At 46.4% G+C, this 15,999-nt stretch overlaps 1 protein-coding gene across 2 annotated transcripts; it reads right to left on the bottom strand.

Moving 5' to 3' along the window:
• Positions 1-4,813: 4,813 nt before the first annotated feature.
• On the bottom strand, positions 4,814-15,625 carry nfs1 (NFS1 cysteine desulfurase). 2 transcript variants are annotated; one of them, XM_080000194.1, is made up of 13 exons: positions 15,393-15,625; positions 13,222-13,298; positions 12,918-13,034; positions 12,744-12,827; positions 12,512-12,667; positions 12,240-12,333; positions 9,058-9,192; positions 8,421-8,578; positions 7,240-7,345; positions 6,720-6,801; positions 6,494-6,577; positions 5,908-5,997; positions 4,814-5,227 (listed from the first exon to the last, which is right to left on the bottom strand). In XM_080000194.1, the coding sequence occupies exons 1-13, from the start codon at positions 15,508-15,510 to the stop codon at positions 5,164-5,166; spliced, it is 1,365 nt and encodes a 454-aa protein (XP_079856320.1). In that variant the 5' UTR covers positions 15,511-15,625; the 3' UTR covers positions 4,814-5,163. The 2 variants fall into 2 exon arrangements, with proteins under 2 accessions (XP_079856320.1, XP_079856321.1); XM_080000195.1 differs by having other exon boundaries at positions 12,515-12,667.
• Positions 15,626-15,999: the final 374 nt, after the last annotated feature.

The following is a 15,999-nucleotide window of genomic DNA, read 5'->3' as shown; positions in this document are numbered from 1 at the left end:
TAAAATGCAACAAAAGACTTGACTTTGCGCTTCATTTGGCTGTCCAAATCTGCCGAAAGATCTGAAATCCTATCTGCCGGTGTTTCTCGTCTGGCTAATGTTGGCAAAGGTCTGTGGCTTCTCAGGGCACATGATTTGTGCAGCCTTCAGTGTGCATGTTTTCACCAGCTCCCCCTCGCAGTGTGCTTTTGATGCTGATGCTGTCTCGCTAGCTCTCACTGCTGCATCACTGATATCTGGGCTCGGGTAAAAACAGACCCGCGAACAAATCATTTATTTTCTCTCTTCTCAGTTGTCCTTGCAAGCTGTTGTATTTTGCGCCATGATGAGTCTCATAGCGGCGCCGAATATTATATTCTTTGAGGACTGAATCCTACTGCGAACACACCAAGCACACGGGTTTCCCTCTAGCCTCTGTAAATAAATAGGAAACGGTTCATTTCTCTTGGAAAACTCTACACCCCGTGTCCACTTTTCTCCTTTTTGACGAAGGCATTTTAGGTAATGAACGTGCCACAGAGTGTAATGTTCACAGCAAAAGAACACGTAGAAGAAGATTTTTTTACCGGCAGCTCCAGCATAAACAGTTTGCTTGCTTGAAAGTGTAGTGTGTGACCCCCAGTGGACACATTTGAAATAGCAGTTACTTTTATTGAAAAATTGCAGTTGATGTCTTCTGTCATTTTTACACTTTACAAAGTCATCCCACGGGCCGGATTGGACCTTTTGGCGGGCCGGGTTTGGCCCACGGGCCGTATGTTTGACACCCCTGCTGTAGACCCACCCTCTCGCCGTGTTCTAGCCCCCTCACTCACCCTGTGATGCTGATGATGCTATAAGGACTGGTGATGATGATGATGATGACGATATGAGGATCGGTGATGATGATATGAGGGCCCGGTGATTATGATGATGATGATGATCAAGATGATGATATGAGGACCCTGCGATGATGAAGATGATGATGATATGAGGACCCGTGATGATGATGAGGAGGATGATGATATAAGGACCCTGTGATAATGATATGAGGACCCAGTGATGTCAATCTGCAGAGGGCGGTGAATGACGCTAAATGGGTGTATCGGGACAGAGTGGAGCAACAGATGGAGCAACAAGACACCACACGCTTGTGGCAGGGGCTACGGACTATTACTAACTACAAGAGCGGCCCCTCCCCAGCCACGAGTGTGGATGCCTCCCTAGCCAACGAACTGAACTCCTTTTATCCGCGGTTTGAGTTTGGCAACAACACCGCTAGCTCGCCAGCTAATTGGAATTACACCGCTGGGGATGAGCGCGCACTCTCAATGTCCATGCATGGCGTCAGGAGTGCTTTGATGCGTTTGAACACCAGGAATGCTGCGGGCCTAGATGGCATATCTGGGTGAGTACTGAAGACCTGTGCTAACCAGCTAGCCCCAGTGTTCACTAGGATATTCAACACCTCCCTGGCCGAGTCATTACATTACATTACATTTAGCAGACGCTTTTATCCAAAGCGACTTACAATTATTCAAACACCGACGGACGCAGCCATCAGGAGCAATTAGGGGTCAAGTGTCTTGCTCAAGGACACTACAGCATGCTAGCAGGAGGAGCCTGGGATCGAACCAGCAACGTTTAGATTAGTAGACGACCAGCTCAACCTCCTGAGCCACTGTCCTCCTGAGTCAGTGGTCCCGTCCTGCTTCAAGAGGTCCACCGTCATCCCTGTGCCGAAGATCGCCTCTCCAACCTGCCTAAATGACGACTGTCAGGTGGCCCTCACCTCGGTGGTCATGAAGTGCTTCGAGAGGCTGATTAAGGATTATATCTGCACCTCCCTTCCCCTCACCTTGGACCCGCTGCAGTTTGCATACTGACCGAACAAATCCACGGACGATGCGGTCTCCCAGGTACTGCACACCATGCTCACGCACCTTGATGGCCGGAAGGGGGCCCATGTGAGATTGCTGTTCATCGACTACAGTTCAGCTTTCAATACCATAGTCCCCTCCGCTGTGTGCCTGGATCCTGGACTTTCTTTCAGCCCACCACGACAGCATCGTGGTGGGCCTGATCAATGACGACGATGAGAAGGTCTACCCTGAGGAGGTGGCTGACCTGTCACTCTGGTGCCAGGACAACAGCCTCCTCCTGAACGTCAGCAAAACTAAGGAGCTGATTGTGGACTTTAGGAGAGGATTACAACCGAGGACTCACACGCCGTTGGTGATTCATGGGACTTCTGTTGACAGGGTGAGCAGCTTCAAGTACCTGGGAGTCCACATCACAGAGGATTTAACATGGACTCTACAAACAGACACTCTGGTGAGAAAGGCGCGGCAGCGTCTTAACCACCTCAGGCAGCTGAAGAAATTCAGGGTCTCGTAAGGATCCTCAAGTCCTTCTACTGTGGAGCAATGGAGAGCATCGTGACAGGCAACATCACTGCCTGGTTTGAACTGTACTGCTCAGGACAGGCGGGTCCTGCAGAGGGTTCTGCGTTTAGCCCAACGTACCACTGGAACCACCCTCCCCTAGCTGCAGGACTTATACACCAGGAAGTGTAGTAGCAGAGCTGCAGGATCAGGAAGGATCCTCATCACCCCAACAATGGACTGTTCTGAGACTGAGACGGAATTTCTTCCCACAAGCCATAAGGACTGTTAATGCTGAACACACCAGGGGTCCTCACAAAAAGCGCTGAGTCACTTACACTGCCTTACTGTACTGTATGTCGCATACTGTATCACTGTCCTGGGTTACTGCATACTGTATCACTGTCCTGGGTTACTGCATACTGTATCACTGTTCTGGGTTACTGCATACTGTACTGCATACTGTATCACTGTTCTGGGTTACTGCATACTGTACTGTATTGCTGTTCTGTTCAGTGTTACTTTATTGCTGTCGTACTGTTGTATACTATACTGTAAATATTTTTACTGCACATATCTGTATATACAAATAGCCCCTTTACGCCCACTCTGTAACCTTTGAGTCTTATTTTTTATTTAATTTTATTTATATTATTCTAATCACTGTGGCAGATTGTCCAGCTGTATGGTGTACCATCAAAATACATCAACATCTTCAGGGCCCTGTACCACAACTCCACTTGCAGAGTCAAAACCAACATCGGCTCAACCGAAGACTTCGACATCGTCACCGGAGTAAGACAGGGTTGTATCCTGTCACCCTTGCTTTTCATTATTGTCATTGACTTTGTGATGAGGAAGACCGTCACTGGTGAAATCTTCGGCATCAAGTGGGGAGGGAACAGACTGGCCGACCTGGACTTTGCGGACAATTTGGCTCTGTTCAGTCATACCCACCTTGCACTCCAAGAGATGACCAACAACCTCCATAAGCACGGGGAAAAGGTCAACCTACGGATAAGCCAAGAAAAGACAGAGGCCATGACCGTCGGACAGGACCAACACCCTCCACCTCTCACTGTAGGCGAACATGACATAGAGTACGTTGAGAACTTCACATACCTTGGAAGTAACATCTCAAATACAGGAGATGTGGAGAAAGATGTACGAACCAGAATCTGCAAAGCTGTAGGAGTATTCCAACGGCTCCGCAACATCTGGTCGTCCAAAGCCATCAATACGGACACCAAGCTACGCCTCTACATGTCAGTGGTTATCCCAACAGTGACCTACGCCTGTGAGACGTTGATGCTGGCTGTCTTCATCCACAACAAGTTGGATGTCTTCCATCAACGATGCCTCAGATCCATCTTGAGGATCTCATGGAGAGATCACCTCACCAACGAGGAGGTGATGAAAAGGGCAAGGGTGGCAGCCCTGTCCGATATTGTCTCTGCCAGGAGAAAGAGAATTGCTGGGCACGTACTCCGACTGCCAAGAGAGAGACCGGCAAGTGTGGCAATGGACTGGATGCCAGAGGGTGGAAAGAGGAAGAGAGGGAGGCCGAAGAAGACATGGAGACAGACAGCCAAGGAAGACCTAAATGAATGGGTGGTAGCTGGCATGGAGCAAGAAGGGTCGCCAGGGACTGGAGCAAATGGAGGGGACTCGTCGCCCAATGTTCCAGAAGGAACGGGAGGAACTAAGTCTAAGTAAGTAAGGAATAAGTTTAGCTATTATGTTCAGTTTAGTAAATATTGTGCATAATCTCTGGCATTTCAAGACATTTCACTGCATATGTGTATGAAAGTATGTATATGTATGAAAGTATGTAAGTATTTATATGTATATGTATGTGATGAATAAACCTTCCGAATCTCTTGATGATGATGACCCGTGATCATCTCACGGGTCCAGCCCTTAGAGGCTGAACTGTAATTAACAGCTGTAGAAATAAACTGAACGACACTTGAAATTTTCTGAATTCATTGACAATTTGTTTCCTGCCACAAGTTCAATTGAAACAAATAAAACGTCGTCATCTCTCCTACCGCAGCTTTTGATCAGTTTGATGCCTTGATTTTAGAAATGTTGACTCATTTTTGTTTTTTTTTTGTTCTTTTTACTTCAACGCAGAGAGCTTCAGCACTTTGGGCGGAGCTACATCTGTCCAGACCGGACCGGACTCCGACTGGTCTGTGATGATTTCTCCGTCTTGTGGACTCTGCAGCTTCATGATCCTTTTTCCATCTCTCCACTTGTCTCTCCATCCATCCATCCATAGAAACTTTCTCCAACCTGTTGGATTTGGACCACGTTTGCCGTCTGTTTCTATTTAGATCTTCCTGTAGCGTGGTCCGCCACATTCCAAGCGCTAGTTTTCTTGTTTAAACATTTTCAGAGCCTCAGGTAATAGTAGTTCAGGTTGTTCAAGTACGAGTACAACTATATTTAGTAAGCCAGTGCTACTTTATTAAGTAGTATTTATTCATAATAATTATTAAATATTTTGGAAAAACAATTATCATCAAACTATGATTCTTTATGAACAAAATACATGTTTACACTGAATGTAAGTTGTAATCTATAAAAGAAACAAGATTCAAACTAAAACAGGATTCAACAGTTAATACTTGTACATATTATTCAGATTAACAGGACAGTATAGCTCGTACAGTACAGTACTGGAGCAAAGTACTACAGAACTGGAGCAGAGTACACCAACACCATACATTGTGCGCTTGTTGACAGTTTAGAATGTCAGCTGAGCTTCATCATAATCACTTCCTGTGAGAGGAGTTTAATGCTGTGCCCACTCGATGCTCTTCAGGTCGATGCCTTCCTGGACCATCTCCCACAGAGGACTGAGAGAGAGAGAGACAGGGGGAGTGAGAGATGGGGGGGGGGGGATACGGAGAGAGACAGACGGAAAGAGAGCGAAACAGGGAATGAGAGAGGGAGACAGAAAGAGAAGGGGAGACGGGGGGGGGGGGGCGAGAGAGAGGTTGAGATTTCAAGCACCTTTTATTTACATCTGTTGATACAGGTACAACTATGAATCTAAAATAATCAAATCAATCAAAATCAAAACAAGACCAAGCAGAGTTAAAAACATAAGTAGGAAACCTGGACAACAAGACAAGTCATATAAGAAACTAAGATCAAATACAACTGCTTCAAAAGTGAAACACCAAGCACACGCGTTCACGGTGACACACCATCCCCTCTCACCACACACGCTTTGATATACCCAACTCCCAGCATGCACCGCAGAGAGAGAGAGAGAGAGAGACAGAGAGATAGAGGGGGGAGAGAGACGACAGAGAGAGGGAAGAGACAGAGACAACAGAGAGAGAGGGAAGAGAAAAAGACAGACAGAGAGAAAGACAGAGACAGAGAGAGACAGACAGACCAGGTTTTAGTGAGTTAAATGTGATACAATGCAGCAGCTGATTGATCAGGAGAGTGAGGGGGTGGGGCTTAGAGGCAGGTGAGTGTGTGGGGGGGCTTAGGGATAAGAGATGGAGGGGGGACAGGGACTCACCTCATCTCCCGCAGCCTCTGCACATGCTGGATGCACTTCTGAGCCGTGAAGTCCACTTCCTGTTCAGTGGTGAACCTGCCCAGCCCAAACCTAGACGCGCACGCACACACACATAAATATATATATTTATTTTGCAAGTTATTTTCATGGATGGCCTACAAGAGACTCTTATTCCTCAATTTGATTTAAAAAAATCTTTGCACAATAATGACACCAAGTGGTGCTGTTTTTTAATGTTTTATTCTTCAACAACTCACGTGTGGACATACCACCTGCCCTGGACTACTTGGTCATCTCATTTATTTCTATTATGCTAATAAAGAAAATATGTATTTACACTTGGTCTTTTTAGTTGATTTAGAGGAAAACAGAGGGAAAAGTAATCAAGGTTCAAATGAAAAATAATGCATCGTTTAAATAAATGAAGATTGTTTTTAGGCCAAATTGGCCAGTCCTCCTGAAAGTTCTGCTGTTCTGGTGGTTCAGGTGTGTTACTGCAACATCTAGAGCTTGATAACGCTCCATTTTGTCAGCTCCACAAGGCATTGATTTAGTCCCACAGACAGACAGACAGACAGACAGACACCTGATTGAAGAGTGAGCCAAGTCTTCGTCGGCGCCGATTGCTCTTAGAACGTATGAAGGTTCAAGAGAGGCAGAAGTGCACGCACTGCAGACAGGTAGAGAGAGGGACAGGTGTTGAGACAGACAGGTAGAGAGAGACAGACAGGAGTTAATGTTCTTATTTAAGCTTTGTCCACAAATCAGCGACAGAATGTTATTACACAAGCGTGTACTATGTGTACTAGTACCTTCCAGACGACAGAGCGATGTCCTTCAGAGCCATCAAGAGACTCTCACCTTCCACATATGCAAAGGAGAGGTTGACACACCCTGAAACACACACATTAAGGTCAGAGGTCAGGGGGATGGGGGTTAGGGGGTCAGCTGTAAGGACCTGAGGAGCTGTAGTCACATTTGTCACTGGACTAGCACTAGTTAGTCATGCCATGAAGGAATACTTCAACGGAGCTCAGAAGAACAAATTTCAAAAATACATATTTTTTTTAAATCCTTCATCCTAATTCATGACTGTTGTGCTTAGGTTAGGGTAATCTAAGATAGCCCTGATATATGATAATATATAAAGGTTAGCTTAGGTTAGGGTTACCTAAACTGATATATAAGGATCAAACATCATCACTTAAATGCCAGAAAATATGTTGAAGGATCTGGTAGTGACGGAAGGGGGGGGGTCAGTTTGGGGAGTAACCGAGGGACAGATATATTGTGTAGCATAGTGTGTGGTACAGTGTGTACATTGTGTAGTACCTGGGTATCTGTGGTCTGGGTCTCCATTCAACACCACATCAGGTATCGCCATGGTGATCCGGTCAATCAGACGCTTGGCCAGGACACTAACTCTGGAGTGGTCGTACTACACACACACACACACACACACACACACACACACACACACACACACACACACACACACACACACACACACACACACACACACACACAGACACAGACACACAGTCAAACATTCTTCTATAACTTTCTGGCTGTAGCGTCACGCTGTTCTGCTCTGGCTGAAATTTGAAGCTGTTCTGCTCCGGCTGTAGCTTCACGCTGTTCTGCTCCAACTGTAGTTTGATGCTGTTCTGCTCCGACTGTAGTTTAACGCTGTTCTGCTCCGGCTGGAGTTTCACGCTGTTCTGCTCCGGCTGGAGTGTCATGCTGTTCTGCTCTGGCTGTAGTTTCACCCTGTTCTGCTCTGGCTGTAGTTTCACCCATATCTGCTCTGGCTGTAGTTTCACCCAGTTCTGCTCTGGCTCTAGGTTCATGCTGTAGTTTCACACCGTTCTGCTCTGGCTGTAGTGTCACGCTGTTCTGCTTTGGCTGTAGTGTCACGCTGTTCTGCTTTGGCCGTAATGTCACACTGTTCGGCTCGTGCTGTAGTTTCACCCAGTTCTGCTCTGGCTCTAGGTTCATGCTGTAGTTTCACACCGTTCTGCTCTGGCTGTAGTGTCACGCTGTTCTGCTTTGGCTGTAGTGTCACGCTGTTCTGCTTTGGCCGTAATGTCACACTGTTCGGCTCTGGCTGTAGTTTCACGCTGTTTGGCTCTGGCTGTAGTGTCACGCTGTTCTGCTCTGGCTGTAGTGTCACGCTGTTTTGCTCTGGCTGTAGTGTCACGCTGTTTTGCTCTGGCTGTAGTGTCACACTCTTCTGCTCTGGCCGTAATGTCACACTGTTCTGCTCTGGCCGTAATGTCACACTGTTCTGCTCTGGCTGTAGTGTCATGCTGTTCTGCTCGGGCTGTAGTTTCACACATGTGCTCGGGCTGTAGTTTTGTGCTGTTCTGCTCTGGCTATAGTTCACACTGTTCTGCTCTGTCTGTAGTTTCACGCGGTTGTGCTTGGGTTGTAGTTTAATCCACTCCAAGAAGTGAATGCACAATTTTCAAACAGCGGTAAACAGCGGTATTGCAGTAGTATCACAGTCATACCTCCATCTCCTGCTTTGCGATGCTGCATGCAGCGCCCAATCCTACCACTAGGGGCGTCGGCACTGTGCCAGAGCGCAGCCCCCTTTCCTGCCCCCCCCCACTCTGCAGCGACTCCAGACGCACGCGAGGGCGCCGACGCACAAACAGCGCCCCTACCCCTGGAAGTACAAGTACAAGTACATCAAGTACAGCATCCCACCCCTGGAAGTACAAGTACATAAAGTCCAGTGTCCCACCCCTGGAAGTAAAAGTACAAGTATATCAAGTCCAGTGTCCCACCCCTGGAAGTACAAGTACAGCATCCCACATCTGGTAGTACAAGTACATCAAATACAGCGTCCCACCCCTGGAAGAACAAGTACATAAAGTACAGCGTCCCACCCCTGGAGGTTAACTAGCTGTCTAACTACTTAACCAGCTGACCTACCTTAAGAGGTGTACAGCTTAGTTAGTTATGCTTACTAGTTAACCAGCTGACCGAGCTTAGAGGCGTACAGCTTGGTTAGTTATGTTTACTAGTTAACCAGCTCAACTACCATAGAGGTGTACAGCTTTAGTTATGTTTACTAGTTTACCAGCTGACCTACCTTAGATGCGTACAGCTTAGTTATATTTACTAGTTTACCAGCTGACCTACCTTTAGGGCCGTACAGCTTGTGTCCACTAATGGACATCAGGTCGATGTTTGCGTCAACGACGTCTATGGGAATCTTCCCCACGGCCTGAGCTGCATCCGTGTGGAAGAACACCCCCCTGGAACGACAAAGCCTCCCTGAGGAGGAGGAGGAGGAGGAGGAGGAGGAGGAGGAGGAGGAAGAGGAGTGTCACCACTAAAGAATACACTTTTCTCATCCTGGCTGTAAAGGCAGAGACAGAAGAACCGGTGGAGAACATGTCCCAGAACACCGTTGTCAGAATACTCCATAAGAACTCCGTTTACAGGTAGAAGAATTAAAACGAGGTCTTAAGTCCCGGCAGGCTCTGTTCACAAAAGCCAAATCACAAAGTAAGGCTGCTGTCAAGGCTAGTTTTATTGTGGCAGAAGACGTCGCAAAATCAGCCCGGCCATTTACAGAGGGAGAGTTTATCAAAAACTGTTTGCTTAAAGTTTGTGAAGCCGTGTGCCCAGACAAAAAGCAACTATTTTTAAACGTGAGCCGTAAACGTAAGCAGAAACACCGTTGCTGAACGTGTAGACCAGCTTTCCACCAATCTAAAACAACAGCATGTGGGAAAGGGAAAAGATTTTATCGCATATTCCCTTGCTGTGGATGAGAGCACCGACACATCTGACACTGCCGAGCTGTCAATTTTCATCCGTGGAGTGGACTCCAGCCTGTGCATAACAGAAGTTTTTGGGATAACGTCTAATGCATGGCACAACTACAGGACAAGATCTGTATGAAGAGGTATCTAGATGTGTAAATGAAATGGGGCTGCCTTGGGAAAAACTTGTGGGACTGACAACAGACGGAGCACCCGCGATGAGTGGGCACAGGAGTGGATTGGTGGCAAGGATCCGTGAGAGAATGCGGGAGGAAAATGTCACAGGTGAGCTGACTGCTTATCACTGCATCATACACCAGGAGTCATTGTGTGGCAAAGCCTTGAAAATGGAACATGTAATGAGCACCATAACGCGAGCAGTTAACTTCATTAGAGCCAAAGGTTCAAATCACCGCCGGTTCAAGGCATTTCTGTGCGAGTTAGATACAGAGTATGGTGACTTGCCCTATCACACAGAGGTGCGATGGCTAAGCCAGGGAAAGGTGCTGAAAAGATGTTTCGAGCTGCGTGAGGAGATCTGTCTGTTCATGGAAAGCAAAGGGAAAGACACAACAGAGCTCCGAGATGAAACTTTCCTGTGTGAAATGGCGTTTCTGTGCGACATCACGAGCCATCTTAATGTAATGAACCTGCAGCTGCAGGGATGGGGGCGCGTCATCTCTGACATGTTCAGTACAGTGAGGGCGTTCAAAACCAAGCTGAGTCTGTGGGAGACGCAGATGCGGCAAGAAAACGAGCCACTTTCCGAGCTGCCAGACCATGAAAGAGAAGCTCTCTACCGCTGTGTTCCCGAGTGCACAGTTTGCTGATAAACTCAACATACTTGCCGCCGACTTCCGACGCTGATTTGCCGACTTTGAAGCCCAAAAAAGCAGGTTTGAACTGCTCAGCAATCCTTTTGCAGTTGACGTGGAAAGCGCACCGCCAAACCTACAAATGGAGTTGATTGAGCTCCAGTGTAATGACACACTGAAGGAAAAATATGAGAGAGTGTGCGCTGCTGAGTTTGCACATTTCATCCCCGACACAATTCCCCAGCTTCGCATCCAAGCTGCTCAGACGCTCTCTATGGCACGGTGGCGCAGTGCATTGCACTGCTGCCTCACAGCAAGAAGGTGGGTGGGTTCGATTCCCGCCTGGGGCACTGTTGGCACCGTGCTCCGGTGGGTTATCTCCCAAACAGGAGCCTTTCTGTGTGGAGTTTGCATTTTCTCCCCGTGCTCACATGGGGTTTCCTCCACCTCACGTCAGTAAGGACCCCCACCAAAAACATGCACCCATCATTGTCTGACCAGCGATGGACATTTGTCCCCGGGCGCGTCCACGTACGCTGCCCACTGCTCCTGGCTGTGCCCCCGGAGGAAGGACAACCCAGGATGGGTCAAAAGCAGAGATTTCCATTTCACCGGCCACCATCAAAAGCATGTGCGTGTGTGTGTGTGTGTGTGTGTGTGCAAGCATGTGTTATAGTGTGGTGTATTGCGTGATAAATAAAGACTGTTTCTTCTTCTTCATCCTACTGATGAACACCTTCACTCAATCCAGAGGATTTCCTCAGCTCAGCCCAAACATTGATGAACTTGTACAAAAGATGAGACACCACCAAGTATCAGGCTCAGCCTCAGACAAGTGAGCATCACAGAGCATTAACGTATTTTTACATTTGTTACTACAGGACATGTGATTTTTCTTTGAAGGATTTTTTTTTTTTATGTCTGTGTGCCATAGATTTTTGTATTTTATTTTATTTTTTTCCAGCTGAATGGACTCAGGAAAATTGCCGGTAAGAGCCATAAGAAAGAATACAACTGATTTGATTTTTTTCCCCTCATTTTACTATTTGAAAGCAGTGATTGGTTAGGATAATAGAGCAGCACAATAATGCATTTTGAGTTTATAATGCATGCAATTTCATTTCTGCATTTATCTTGATATAAAGGAACATATTTTGTTTTTGAAGGAAATTTACTTTTTTGCTGTTTGTCTGTTGAAACATGTTTTCACTTGAATTTACTGGCAGAGCCATAAGAAAATATTGCTTTGTTCATTTAATGATTAAATAATATACACTGTGTTAGGTCTTGGTTCAATAGGCTATGTGCAATCATTTCAATATGTTTTAATAAACATTGAACCAGTCCGGCCCTCTACTTGTAGCAAATTTGTTTTTTTGGCCCTCTGTGGTATTTGAATTTCACACCCCTATGCTACACCATCGCTTTTCTTTCCAAAAGGAGGCTCTCCTTGCTGTGATAGAGGCTCTCCTCCATCTCTCTCCATTCCGCACAGAAACACATACTGAGAGCAGCATCTCTGCAGGTCTTCAAGAAATTAACACATGGATGTCTGAGCACCACTTGTCCGTCTGCACTGCCTGTCTGTCTGTGCATCGCCTGATCTAACCCTAACCCTAACCCTTTCTCGTGTACTTTCATCTACATAATGAAAACGATATAATCTATATACTCTCTAGAGAGTATTACTGCGGCAGTACTTTGATCCAGCCATATTATCTTGGGTAGCCATGGTTACCGATCTCCTCGATGGGCTGTTTCACTCCAATCTCGTTATTCACCGTCATCACCGACACCAGAGACGTGTCCGGGCCAATGGACTGGTCCAGGAGCTGAAGTACAAGTACACAGAGTCTTTGTATTGCTATTATGACATTATCACACTTCTGTTATCCCCTGTGTGTTGCTATAGCAACGAGCTCCAGAGGCCAATCAGCACTGTAACACTGCAGCTCCCCCTCTACTCTGATCTATACCTGAAAAAGTATAAATGTGTACTGTTTGTACTACTACCTGCAGGTCCAGCAGCCCATTACTCAGGACCGGGAGGTAAGTGACCCGGAAACCCTCGTTCTCCAGAACACGACACGAATCCAGAACACACTTGTGTTCTGTCTGCATTGTGATCACATGGCGCTTCTTGGTCTTGTAGAACCGAGCCACACCCTGCCGCAAGGCATGAAGGGAAACACGTTAGAACAGGACCAGTCAGAGCAGGCCAGACAGGAAGGGGGGGGCTTACTTTGATTGACATGTTGTTGGACTCTGTCGCGCCGCTGGTGAAGATGATCTCTCTGTGATCAGCGCCGACCAGCTCCGCTACTTGCTGAAATACAAAGTACACATAATAAGCAAGGAATACGTCTCCTTTCCAGAACAAGGTTAGGTTTCCATGGTAACAGTCCAACCCTGGTACCTTGCGGGCGCGCTCCATCGCTTCCTCGCTCTCCCAGCCGTAGGCGTGCGTCCTGGAGTGGGGGTTGCCATAGCTATGAAGCTGGAACGGCAACATGGCATCCAGCACCCGGGGGTCCTGAGACACACACACACACACACACACACACACACACACACACACACACACACACACACACACACACACACACACACACACACACACACACACACACACACACACACACACACACACACACACACACTTCAAGTTTTGCCTTTTACGTTTTTTGATAGTATATAGACAGGTGGTCAGTCAGACGTACCATGGGAGTGGTTGCCTGGAAGTCCATGTAAAGCGGTCTGAGCTCATCGCGCTCCAACTGGCGGCTTTTTATCATCTCTGGAAGATAAGAATCAAGATCAGAGTACACAATATAAGACTAGATAAGTTAAGTTTGTCAAAAAGCACAAAGCAGTACAATCTTTCACAGCTCTTCATTATATACACTCACTCCACACTGTACTAGGTACATCACTCCACACTGTACTAGGTACATCACTCCACACTGTACTAGGAACACTAGTAAAAGTGGGCGGGGCCACCCTTTCCTCTCAAACAGCTTCACTTCTTCTTACACAGAAACATTCCTTTAACATCCTGCTCCATGTTGACTCCATTACACAGTTCCTGCAGATTTTTCAGCTGCACATTGATGCTGCGAACGGGGTTCCATCACATCCCAAAGGTTCTGTTGGTTGTGATCCGGTGACTGGGAAGGAAACTGAACAACACTCAACTCATCGTCTTGTTCATGAAACCGCTTTGAGACAACTTTTACTTTGTGACGCGGTGCGTCACCAAGCTGGAAGATGGGTGTGGCCATGAAGGGAAGGGTGTGGTCAGCAACAATACTCAGATAGGCTGTGGCATTTGAGTTGAAGTTCAAGAGATTATTTGTCACATACATATACATACAGCCATGGTGGATTGGTATTTACCCAAAGGGTGCCAAGAAAACATTCTCCACACCATGACACTACCACCACCGACATCATGACACCACCACCACCAGTCTGGACTGTTGACACAAGGCAGGTTGGGTCCATGGATTCATGCTGTCAGCGCCAAATTCTGACTGCACATAGGACAGATCCAATGTCAGTACCGGGTGCTGATACTGATGTCATCCACTCATCGGATATGAGATTGACGTCTCTGATCCACGTGCCCATCCAAATTCCATTCCAATGTCTGTCTCTTGGAGAATTCAACTAGACAAATAGGTGGAGGTAGGGAGATGGGCAGGTGGAGTTGAGCAAACCATCAGTGATTGAAGCAGCCATTCAGCTGTGTTGGTCCTCAAAATAAGACGTCAGGATTCCCATGTATATTAATAATATGCGCCGCCATAGAGCTACTGGGAGCTGTGGTTGTATTCATTCAGTGCCACACTGAAACCAGCTGATGAGCACTAAAAACTCTCTTCCATGATTGCATTTGCTGAAAACCCTTGACCCCCCCCTGGGTTCCGCTGTTGTAGTGCATCTGCCTCAAGGTTCCACGTGTGGTGTTGACATGTTGTTCTGTTCACCGCATTGTACAGAGCGCTCATCTGAGTGACGTTGCCTTTCTGTCAGCGCCAACCAGTCTGACTGTTCTCCACTGATCTCCCTCATCAACGAGGCGTTTCCCTCCTCAGAACTGCCGCTCACTGGATGTTTTTGTTTTTCTCATGATTCTGAGTAAACTCTAGAGACTGTTGTGTGTGCAAATCCAGGAGATCAGCAGTTAGAGAAACACTCAGTCCAGCCTGTCTGGCACCAACAATCACACCATGGTGGAAACCACTGATATCACATTGTTTCCTGTTCTGATGGTTGATGTGAACATTACAGGTGCTCCTAATAGTCTCAGTGAGTGTAGCTAAACACACACATATACTGTGTGGTAGTGGTATTTTACCGTTTTGCCTGTTGTACGGTAGTACAACACACAAAACAGTAAAATACTGTTACTAGGGTTTTATTCTTCTCCTTCCAACACCGAAACACCTTCATATGTTTCAGGGATATAGAGAAACTAAGTGTCTGCTTCTGTTTTGAGATTTCATCCTTTTTCAGGTGAAACCGTTCAGACTCAAATTAAACTATTTTCCATCACTGAATCCAATCTGCGTCACTGAGCTGCAGCCTGACGCAACTGGAGGAAACGCCAAAACATTCCACAACATTCCACCCCATTTCATCACATTTCATCTTAAAGTACTGAATACTACAAGTGTAATAGTGTTAGGTAGGTTCTTCTGCCGCTTTCACTTAGCTGTATCGTAATTCTCATCATCATCATCATTATTCCCATCCTTATCATCATAATTCTCATCATCATCGCTATTATCGTCATTATTGTCATTACTACGATCAGAATTACTATCATAATTATTATTATTATTATCATTACTATTATCAGTATTATTATTATTACTATCAACTCCACCTTTCTGCTCTGCTCCAGCAGCGGGGTTCAGGCTGTAGCTCCGCCGGGCGAAGGACGCGTGGCCGGGCAGCGAGACTCTCCGGACCGCGGTGAGCATCCTCCCCGGGCTGGTGAGCATCTTCGCCGGAAAGTTGGCACGGTGTGGCGGACCCCGACACAACGCTGACAGTGACCGGGTATTTGACGTTTCAACTGGCGACACTGTTATCAAACACACTATTATAAAAAACAGCTGTTACGTCAGGTCCGGTTCGGGACGCTAAGTCATCGTGACGCCGTGTCCAGGGCGGGGCTTCCAGATCGAGAACTTTCGATGTACTGAGTCGCTCATAAACACCGCCGCCATCTTGGTGCGGTGTTGACTCAGCCCACCGCAACACACGAAGCGCAATTAACACACTGATGGAAACAGTATTCTCATGATATTTAAAATCATATTCTAATAATATTACTAACAGTATTCTTATGTTTATAGTATTCTAATGATATTTATAATTATATAGTAATACTTGTAATAGTATTCTAATATTAATAATCATATTCTAATATTACTAACAGTATTCTAATGTTTATAGTATTCTAATGATATTTATAATCATATTGTAAT

The sequence above is a fragment of the Zeus faber genome (genome assembly GCF_960531495.2).
Source record: "Zeus faber genome assembly, chromosome: 5".
In the NCBI taxonomy this organism is placed as follows: Eukaryota; Metazoa; Chordata; class Actinopteri; order Zeiformes; family Zeidae; genus Zeus; species Zeus faber.
The sequence above is the reverse complement of the archived record's forward strand: the minus strand, read 5'-3'. Positions and strand labels throughout refer to the sequence as shown.

What these genes read in the sequence shown, in the direction of transcription:
- nfs1 (XM_080000194.1), bottom strand. Translation starts at nt 15,510, where the DNA reads ATGCTCACCAGCCCGGGGAGGATGCTCACCGCGGTCCGGAGAGTCTCG. An exon ending in TTGGCTCACTCTTCAATCAG is followed by an intron (nt 5,998 to 6,493) that starts GTGTCTGTCTGT and finishes GTGCGCGTCTAG; the next exon opens with GTTTGGGCTGGGCAGGTTCA. An exon ending in CAGAGGCTGCGGGAGATGAG is followed by an intron (nt 5,228 to 5,907) that starts GTGAGTCCCTGT and finishes TCTCTCTCTCAG; the next exon opens with TCCTCTGTGGGAGATGGTCC.